Source organism: Anas platyrhynchos, chromosome 7 (assembly GCF_047663525.1).
Source record: "Anas platyrhynchos isolate ZD024472 breed Pekin duck chromosome 7, IASCAAS_PekinDuck_T2T, whole genome shotgun sequence".
Lineage (NCBI taxonomy): Eukaryota > Metazoa > Chordata > Aves > Anseriformes > Anatidae > Anas > Anas platyrhynchos.
The window spans coordinates 17,017,778-17,027,164 of NC_092593.1; the positions used below are offsets into that span (position 1 = coordinate 17,017,778).

Below are 9,387 nucleotides of genomic sequence, written 5' to 3' on the forward strand. Positions count from 1 at the left end.
AGGAGCTCTCACGTCGTCTCCACGGGCCGGAGCGCAAGGGGTGTGCCGTGGCAGGGCGGGCGCCCCGGCAGCACCCTGCTGGGCTCTATCAGCCCCATGCAGGCAGTGCTGGGGAGGGGAATCAGGCTCTGCCCACCCCGGGGGCTGCCAAAAGCTCCCTGGGGAGCTGGGGAGGGCAGAGGGGCTGCGGTGGGTGCTCCCCACAGCGGGGCTGCAATCCTGCAGCCCTGCCCGTTGCCAGGGCTCTGCTGGAAGGTGCTGGGCATTGGGGTGCCCCCAGCAGTGGTGCTGGCTGCCCCTCGGCTCCTGGGCGTGTTATCAGCTCCAGGCACGGCCCCTATCAATGAGAGGCCGCTGCTTTCCCCGGCACTGCACTCTCACGGGGCTGACGGCTGCCTGATCCTCCGTCACCCATCCCCCGGCTGGGGGCACGGCGCAGGTGAGGTCGGGGGCACCACGGTGGGGCCCTGGGGGTGCTGGTGGAGCCCAGAGGTGGGAGGAGGAGGATGGGGTCTGGGCTGGAAAAGGGGGCAAAGCAGGAACAGCCCTGGTGCTGCAGGGAACGGGGCCCTCCTGCCTCCTCCAGGCCCTGCTCTGTCCCCCCGTGGCGGAGGCTGCCAGCACCGGTAGAGGTCCCCTCGGGGGCTTTGGGTCCCTCCGCCACCGTGCCCTGAGCCAGCTGCCCCTGCAGGATGTCCCCCCGGATGGCCACCCTCATCCACACCAAGGCGGTGACGGGCAGCTCGTGCTGCGCCCTGCCCTGCAGCGAGGACGTGTCGGAGGAGCTGAGCGAGGAGGAGAGCGGCATCGCGCAGAGAGCCCAGCGCGCGGCGCTGGAGGTGCTGGAGGACGCGCTGAGGAAGGAGCGGGTGCTGATGAGGAACCTGAAGGACGTGGTGGTGCTGGCCGGGGAGGGCCAGGGGGGCGAGGGCTGGGTGGAGCGCTACGCCATGCTCACCAAGAAGCTGCTGCGCAGCCTCGTCTCGCAGCTGCAGCAGGCGGCTTTCCGCAAGAACCCCCGCCGCGCCGGCTCCTACGCCTACGTCAAGAAGAACGCCTGCGACCGCACCATCTACCTCTGCCCCCTCTTCTGGCAGGCCCCCAGCGAGCTGGAGAAGGACTCGCAGCCCGGGACGCTCATCCACGAGGCATCGCACTTCCTGGGCTTGCACGACATCACCTACGCCACGGCCAGCTTTCGGGCTGGGGGCGGCGGCGCGGCCATCTGGACCGAGCGGCGCGTGCCCCTCTTCGAGGCCCTGCGGAAGGCGCTGCTCAACGCCAACAGCATCGAGTACGAGTTCGAGATCGTGCTGAGGCACCGGCAGCCCTACCGGGCCGGGCGCTACGCCTGCTGCGGGGAGACGGCCAGGAACTCCGTCTGCGAGAACGCCCTGCCCCACGGGGGGCTCTCCTGCGGGGCCCCCGAGAGGTGAGCACGGCCCTAGGGGTGGGCGCTGCCAGCGGCGGGGGGGGACAACGGGGTGGCGGGGTGGGAAATGCATCCTGGGCACCCCCAGCCCCACATCCCACCCCAACCAGGGGCTGGGTCCCTATATCCTGTGGGTTTTGCTCCCCTGGGACCTCACACCCTGGGCAGGTCCTGCTGATGCCACCCCATACTCACCCCCCCGCTGTCGCCCCAGCCCCGCAGCCAGCCGGAGCACCATCGGGGACACGGTGCGGCTGTCCCTGCTGCCCGCCCGGGACGCCATGCGGAGCTGCCTGCAGGACATGCGGCGCGCGGCGGAGGCCACGGAGCGGTGCCACCGGGCGGCGGCGGTGGCCAATGTCACCGGCGGGGTGCTGGGGGTGACGGGGGGGGCCACGGCCATCGCGGGGCTGCTGCTGGCCCCCACGGCGCTGGGCACGGCGCTGCTGCTGTCGGCCGTGGGCTTCGGCGTCTCGCTGCTCGGGAGCCTCGTCGGTGCCACCGCCACCGTCAGCGACAGCCTGGGGTGCCTGGCGAGGAAGGACGGGGCGGAGGCGCTGCTGGAGGAGTTCGGGGCGCAGGAGGAGGTGTTCACGGGCAGCCGGGAGCACGTGGAGAGGGCGCGGAGGCTGCTGGAGGTGCTGGGGAAGGACGAGAGCCTGGACGTCATCCTGGGGGTGTTCAGGGTGGTGACGGGGCTGGGGCGCAGCGTCCTCAACGGCAGCAGTGTGGCCAGGGCCAGCGCGGCGCTGGCTGGGGCCAGCCGTGCCGTGAGCCTCGCTGGGACGGCCGCGCAGCTCCTCCTCGGCCTCTCCTTGGCCCTGGACATCTTTTTTGTCACCAAGGACTCGGCTCACCTGTCCCGCGGCGCGCGGGCAGAGCTGGCGGGGAGCATCCGCGCGGCGGCAGGCGTGCTGGAGAGGGACTTCGGCGTCATCGACGAGTTCTGCCAGAAAATAAACCTCATTCTGGAGGAGCAGGAGTGAGGCCGGGCGCAAGGAAAGGCCGAGCCTCACGCCTGGCTGCTCTGGGAAGGCTGCCAGCGAGGCAATGGGATGCGCCCCAGGAGCCCTCTGAGAGTGTGGTGTGTGACCCAGCACGGAGCCCAGCGCGAGCTGTTCTCACCTGCCCCTATCCTGCTCCCACGGCCGGCCCCAAACCCGGTGCCGTGGTCCCAGCAGCCCCATCCACGGGCCAGGCTGCCAAAAAACCCTTCCAGAAGTGCCACAAGAGGTATAATTTGCTCTTAGCTCACCCGAGCAGGGGGTGGTTCGGGGCTTGGGTAGTGCATGGCTCTAAGTATGCCAACAGCTCTACCTTGGTGTGGGTAAACAGCGAGGAGACAGCAGCTCCATGCAGACCGCCTTGCCACGACTAAATGACAGCCCAGGGTTTCTTTTCGCAGCCAACTTCCTCTGACGCTAGTTTGCTTTACATTAGCATCAGATACTCCTCCAGCGTGTGATCAAACGAGGCTCCTGGGTCTGCTCTCGGGAGAATAAATGTATCTGTAACGCACCTGCATCCGCCTCGTCCCTTCTGTCCCAGATTCGCATTTAAAGGGAATTAAGGATGTGCTCGGGGAAGATCAGAAATAGAAATATTTGGGGCGAGCTAACGGTTAGCATCCGAGCCGTAACAACCGTGCATTAAACACATGCGTTCCTACGCCTGGTTACGGGGAAGGGAGCAGGGACACCTGCAGAGCTGAGAGATCTTTCCTCGGGCAAGGACTGCCACACAGCCCTGGGGATTTCCAGAGGGGTTGCTGAGCACTTGTTAGCTAAAAGTAAGCAGGTTTAGTTAATTTTCTGGGGGATTTCTCTTTGATATGGGAATTTCGTGACCAAGTGCTGAAAGCAGCTGCCCCATAAGGTGCATTTGCTGCAGTGAGCGTGCCCATGCTGGGGACAATGAGCAACCCCACTCCCCACCCCATGAGATGTTGGGGAGCAAAAAGGGGTGGAGAGGGCAGACCCAGCAGCGCTGATTCACAACAGCTCTCAGACGGGGATTTTGGCCCAGGAGCTCTGTCAAAGCTGGTCCCGGGAGGGCAGAGCAGGGCTGCACCACGCTGTGCACCCCCTGCACATCTCCGCACGCCTGGCTGCTGCCACAAGGTGGGCTGCGGGTCCTGCGCTAAGCAGCCAGCCCTCCCGCGGGAACAGAGCACACAGGAACAATTAAACTCCTTTATAATGCTGTTTCATGAAGGCCTGCAAGCCAGTCCTGCGGGAATTTAGGGCACCAGGAATGGCACAGCACAGCCTGAGCTCTGCACCCCTGGGTACAGCCCCAGAACGAAACAACCCCTCACCCCGCAGGGTGTGCCCGAGCCCCTCACACACTCAGCAACAGCGCCCCAGAGAAGAACCAGGCGGAGGCATGTGTTCATCTCTCCATTTTATTAGTGTAAACACCCCCCCCCCCTCTCCCCACTATTAAATACAAACCAGGAGCACAGAGCAGCTCCTCAGTCGCTTTCTCCTTAGGAGATGCGCAGCCGAACCGCCCCTGGAGCCCCTCAGCCCGGGGAGCACAGCGGGGGCCCGAGGGGCGGCAGGGGGGCAGCACGGCCTGGGGGCACGTCCCACGGGCAGGGACGGCTCCTGTCGGAGGGCTGCGACCTCCTTTGTCCTACAGATACTGCGAAGGCCGAGGCGGCCCGGGTCAGGGTTCCCATGGGGAGCAGCTCACGGTACACGAACACGGCAGGAGCACTCCCTGCGCCCCCGGGGGCTGCAGCTCCTCCCAGCCCCAGCAGCCAGGGGCGCTCAGGCAGCTGTCTCCCTGCCAAGTGGCATACGCTAAAACCAACCTCGTTATTGCTTTTTTTGGGGGCCGGTCCCACTGTTCAGGGCTGCACGGGCACAGGGAGGCAGCCCTCCCCGCAGCACAGGGCCGACGCTCCAGTCCCTTCTTCCAGAGGGTGCCAGGAGAGCCAAATGAGCACCAGGAACAGCCCTGCACTGGGGGGGGAAAGGGGAGACGTGTGTGGGATCTGCCCCAGCCCCGGCTGGTCCCCGGTGGCAGCCACAGCCCCGCTGTGGGGTCTCAGTGTCCTGCAGCAGCCGGAGGTGGAGCAGTTTGCAGGGCAAAGCAAGGGGCAGCGCGGCTCCGCTCCTCCCCGCCGGGCCAGCAGCGAGCGAGGCAGCGGCCGGCACTGCTTGGGGTGAGGACGCGGGGGTCCCAGAGCTCAGCTCGGCTCACCCCATGCTGGCAAACCCCAGCCCTGCCCGGGCAGCATCGAGACCGCTCTCCACAGCCGCAGCGGAAGAAGGAAGACAGATTTTGGGCAGCAGGTCAGGCGGGGCGGGCAGGCAGGCTGGGCAGGACCAGCCCCTCCGTGCCCCAGGCTCAGGTGCTGTTCCCCTGCTCCTGCTCGAAGAGCACCATGGCGAGCTGGGAGCGGGACCCAACGCCCTCCAGGCTGCTCTGCACGCAGCGGTGGTAGATCTCCTCGCTGAGCCGCGGGTTGCAGGCCTGGTGCCGGTAGCGCTGCAGCAGGGCAGGCTCCACGGCGCGGAAGACGTGCAGGTTGGAGTACTTGATGAACATGTCGTAGATGTCCAGGGTCTCCAGGATGTCCTCGTTCTCCTGCACGTCGCCGGCCATGCGGGTGCGCGCCGCCATGTAGTCGGCGTTGTAGAAGCAGGCCTCGTGGAAGACGTCGCGGTCGAAGCGCCCCGCGTCCCGCAGCAGGTCCAGCGTGGGGGGAGGCGCCTGGTTGTGGTAGGCGACGGCGGGGTTGTAGCCCTGGAAGTGGATGGGGAAGAAGACCTGCCAGTTGTTGATGGTGTTCATCCGGCAGCGGTTCAGGAAGTCGACGGTGACCTCCGTGCCCACACCCGCCACGAAGAACAGCGTGTCCACGGGGTGCTTCTTGGAGATGATGTCCATCACCTTGATCTGGGAGGGGGCGTCCGTCTTCACGCTGATCCAGGGGATCTTCACCCCGGCGTACTTGCGCTCGTACTCGGTGATCTGCGCCTTCACGGGGGCAAAGATGTCATTCTGGGTCACCTGCTGGGCCTCGAAGGGGTCGTAGATGAAGAGGAAGGTGAGCACGGCGTTCTCGTTGCTCTCGAAGGCGGCTGCGGCGTAGGTCTCCAGGAAGCGCGCGGCGTGATCGCGGTCGTGCGCCGTGAGCGGCAGGATGACGTTGATGCGGCTGGCCTCCGTCACGTAGGGCATGGGGATGATCTCCACCTCGCTGAGGGGCCGCACCAGGTGCACGCGCTTGGTGACGGAGCGGCTGTGCCCCTTCTGTGTGACCACCTCCACCTGCAGGTCCAGCGTGTACTCCATGCCGCGCGTGGGGTCGAAGCGCCGGTACCCGTTCACCAGCTGCTGCTTGCGGACGTGCAGCACCGGCTGGTACTTGCGGTTCAGCTCCTCCATGGCCGTGGCCACCACGTCGGCCACGTCCGCCAGGTCCACGCCCTGCAGCTCACACTTGGGGGAGCCGTCCACACAGGCGTAGACCTGATCCTCCGTGAAGTAGTCCCAGCGCAGGACCTCGAAGCGGGTTTTGGGCTGGAACGGGGGAGGGATGCCCACGGGCCACGTGGCGCTGTGGTCCCCGTCAGCAGACAGGCTGCTGGCGTTCTGGATTTCCAGCTGCAAGGAGAGATGTGGAGGAGTTAAGAGTGAATTGTGCAGAGAGTTAGCACACAGCACACCACCTTCAGCAGCAGGATCTGCACCTTGTCCCAGCCCGTGCCACCTCTGCTGGCAGACAGCACCCTGCCAGCTCCAGCACCCTCAGTCACCCCAGCCCCAGGACCCATCCGGACCCAAAGCTGCTCTCCTGACACCACTGCAGCCACAGAAGCTGAGCTGATCGCACCCCAGAGCAGCTGCAGGTCAGAAAACCCTCACACTAGAGCAGAAAGCTGGGTGATGCTAGAAAGTGATAGCAGGAAGAGCCCAGATCCTCGCAGCCAAGCCCCATCTCACCTGGAGCTGCTCAATCTCCAGGTATGTCCTCTCCAGCTCCACCTGGGCAAAGTACTTGTGCAGCCGGTACATCTGGACAGGATCCAGCACAGGGTGGACGGTGAAGGCGCTCTGGAAACGGAGGTCGGTCTCGTGCTCGGGGTTCACGTTCTTCCCCAGCTCAAAGTATTGGTAAAGCAGGCCCTGTGTCAGCATGGGGAGAGAGGTTACGGCCGACCCAGACCCACAACCCCACCCCGCCACAAGCAAGCATGGCAAGCCCCAAATAAAGCAGCACACGAAGGCTGGTCCCATGGCCCTGGGAGCCCATGGGGAGCAGGCAGCACCAGGGAGACGCTGCCAAGGGGCTCTGCTCCGTGACAGCAAGGAAAGGGAGAGCGGCAGCCCGTGCCAGGCTGAGCAGGCAGCGATCAGGCTCTCGGAGCCCAGCTCTGTCACAGGACCCACCTCGTGCTCCTCGGTGCAGCTGACGGCCGTGTGGTCGATGATGCAGCGCCCCAGCCACTCGTCGGGCCGGGAGCTGAGGATGTCGTTGCGGCAGGACTCCAGGTGGGGCTGCAGGCGCAGGAGGAGGCTGCGGGACAGCAGGAACCCAAAGCCCCCGTAGCAGTAGCGCCCGTCGGTGTCCCCACCGATGAACTCCTCGGGGCGGCCCAGGTAGAGGAGGGTGTCGATGCTGAGGTGTGCGACCAGGCGGTTGATGCGGTGCGCCTCGGTGTAGGTGTCGTCCTGCACCAGGAAGAACCAGTCGAAGTCGTTGACGTAGTGCTCCAGCAGGTACCTGACGGTCTGGTACATGTTCCAGATGGGCCGCTCGTCGCCGTGGGTCACCACCGTCATGCCGTGGGGCACCTTGCGGCCCCGCGTGCCCGTGAAGTACACCAGGCGCTCCAGGCGGTGGGCCAGCGTGCGGTTCACGGCCACCGCCAGCGTGCCCAGCGTGCTCTTGGAGGTCAGCACGCCCACCAACAGCCGCTGCCGCATCCCCAGCTCCGTGCTGATGTACCGGGTCCTGCGGGAGGGACAGCACCCCTGAGCCCCCGCGGCGCCGGGCGTGAGGCTCCGACGGGGGAGCGTGGCCGCAGCCCAGCTGCTGGCACCGGGAGGGCGCAGCCGCCCCCAGCTGCCGCGCTCACAATGACTTCCAGGTTTAATTCTTCCAGCCGGCCCCGAGGCAGGAAGCGACCCCCCCCCCGGCTCCCACGCTGCCTCGGCTCACACACTGGCCCCATTCAGCCCCACGGCTCCCCCCCCCCGTCCGCCCACCCCCCGGCAGGGACAAGGAGGCCCTTTCACCGCCCGCGCCGTGCCATCGGCAGGGTGAGGGCTGGGGACACGCCACCGCAGGGACGCGGCCCTACAAGGGCTGGGCGTCGTGCAGAGCGTGCTGTGCCCGGCCCCACAACCTTTGCACTGTGGGGATGAAGTTCTCCAGCGGTGGTGGGCAGGGGGAGGCAGCGGGAGGCGGTCACGGGGAAGGGGTCACGGGGAAGGGGTCACGGGGAAGGGGTCACGGGGAAGGGGTCACGGGGAAGGGGTCACGGGGAAGGGGTCACGGGGGGGGGGGAGAAGAGGAGAGGTTGTGAGGAAAGGGTTACGGGCAAGGGTCATAGGAAAGGGTTATGGGCAAGGGGGCATGAGGAGGAGGGTATGGGGAGAAGTTATGGGGAAGGGTCACGGGGAAAGGGTTATGGGGAAGGGGGCATGGGGAAAGGGACACAGGGAGAGGTAATGAGGAAGGGTCATAGGAAAGGGGCCATGGGGAAGGGTTATGGAGAAGGGTCACGGGGAAAGGTGTCATGGGGAAGGGGCCACAAAGAAAGGTTATGGGGAAGGAGCTACAGGGAAGGGTCACAAGGAAGGGTCATAGGGAGGGGGACACAGGGAAGGGTCATGCAGAAAGGCTGGGGGGAAGTGGCCATGGGGAAGGGTTATGGAAAAGGTTCATGGGGAAAGGTCATAGGGAAAAGGGCCACGGGGAAAGGGTCACAAGGAAGGGTCATGGGGAGGGGGCCACAGGGAAGGGGCCACAGGGAGGGGTCCCGGGGCACTGCTGTAGCTCAGGTCCCCTGGGGAGCCCCCCAGCAGCCCACAGGGGGACGACCCGAGGGCAGCAGCCCCCCGGCAGCTGCAGCTCCCCCCCAGCACCCCCTATTCCCATTCCCATTCCCATTTCCCCTCGCTCCCCGCACCTGACGGCCTTCTTGGCGGCCCTGCCGGGGCTGGGCGGCCTGTATGGCACGACGCGCGGCTCCCAGCTCTCTGCGCCCAGCCCCGCGGGCACGGCGTTGGGCCTGCGGGCCGCGTTGCCGTTGTGCCTCCCGCCGTCCTGCGGGCCGCCCACGGGGCCCAGCGGCGAGCCGGCGGCGGCTGAGGAGGACGCTGAGGCTGAGGCGGAGGCGGCGGAGCGCGGGCGGGCGTCGGTGCGCGGCGGGGCCCCGCAGGGCTCCTCCACCCAGGTGCCGCTGAGCAGGCTGAGCGTGAAGCCCAGCGACACGCCGATGGCCACCGGGCCCGCGGGGCGCAGCAGCGACAGCAGCAGGGACAGGCGCATGGCGGGGACGGGACCGGGACGGGGACAGGGACGGGGGACGGGGACCGGGACCGGGGGCGGCTCCCGCGGGCGCTGCCGGCGCCGCCGTCCGACGTGTCACCCCCGCGCCCCGCCCCCCGCGTCACCGCCGCCCGCCGCCAATGGTGCCCGCCCGCCCGCGCCGCGTCACCGAGCGGGGGGGGAACGGGGGGGATGGCGGTTGCTAGGAGACGGCGCGGCCGCGGGCACGGCCTGCGCGGGGGGCGCCTCACGGAGACACAGGGATGGAGTCACGGTTAGATAGGCTGCAGGGCGCCTCAGGAGCCCCCAGGCCAGCCTCTGGCCCAGCACCAACCAGTCTGACACTGAACCCTGTCACTGAGCCCTACAGCTAAAGGTCTTTTAAAGACTTCCAGGTGTAAAGACCTCCACTGCACTGCACAGCCCATCCCAATGCCCAACG

The 9,387-nt window shown here is 66.9% G+C and overlaps 2 protein-coding genes across 2 annotated transcripts; one reads left to right on the top strand and one right to left on the bottom strand.

Annotated features, from left to right (window-relative positions):
* The first annotated feature begins 41 nt into the window (after positions 1-41).
* On the top strand, positions 42-2,569 carry LOC119717510 (uncharacterized). The gene is made up of 3 exons (XM_038182382.2): positions 42-439; positions 692-1,432; positions 1,647-2,569. The coding sequence occupies exons 2-3, from the start codon at positions 693-695 to the stop codon at positions 2,416-2,418; spliced, it is 1,512 nt and encodes a 503-aa protein (XP_038038310.2). The 5' UTR covers positions 42-439; position 692; the 3' UTR covers positions 2,419-2,569.
* A 1,255-nt stretch (positions 2,570-3,824) lies between these two features.
* CHPF (chondroitin polymerizing factor) lies at positions 3,825-9,079 on the bottom strand. Its single transcript, XM_038182311.2, has 4 exons — positions 8,584-9,079; positions 6,839-7,403; positions 6,392-6,574; positions 3,825-6,052 (listed from the first exon to the last, which is right to left on the bottom strand). The coding sequence occupies exons 1-4, from the start codon at positions 8,943-8,945 to the stop codon at positions 4,790-4,792; spliced, it is 2,373 nt and encodes a 790-aa protein (XP_038038239.2). The 5' UTR covers positions 8,946-9,079; the 3' UTR covers positions 3,825-4,789.
* Between the last annotated feature and the right edge of the window lie 308 nt (positions 9,080-9,387).

Bases quoted from the DNA above. Each gene is read 5' to 3' on its own strand.
- LOC119717510 (XM_038182382.2), top strand. From the start codon at position 693: ATGTCCCCCCGGATGGCCACCCTCATCCACACCAAGGCGGTGACGGGC. The intron at 1,433-1,646 runs GTGAGCACGGCC...CTGTCGCCCCAG, and splicing joins TCCTGCGGGGCCCCCGAGAG to CCCCGCAGCCAGCCGGAGCA.
- CHPF (XM_038182311.2), bottom strand. From the start codon at position 8,945: ATGCGCCTGTCCCTGCTGCTGTCGCTGCTGCGCCCCGCGGGCCCGGTG. The intron at 7,404-8,583 runs GTGCGGGGAGCG...TCCCTCCCGCAG, and splicing joins GCCGCCAAGAAGGCCGTCAG to GACCCGGTACATCAGCACGG. The intron at 6,053-6,391 runs GTGAGATGGGGC...CTCTCCTTGCAG, and splicing joins TGGAGATTGAGCAGCTCCAG to CTGGAAATCCAGAACGCCAG.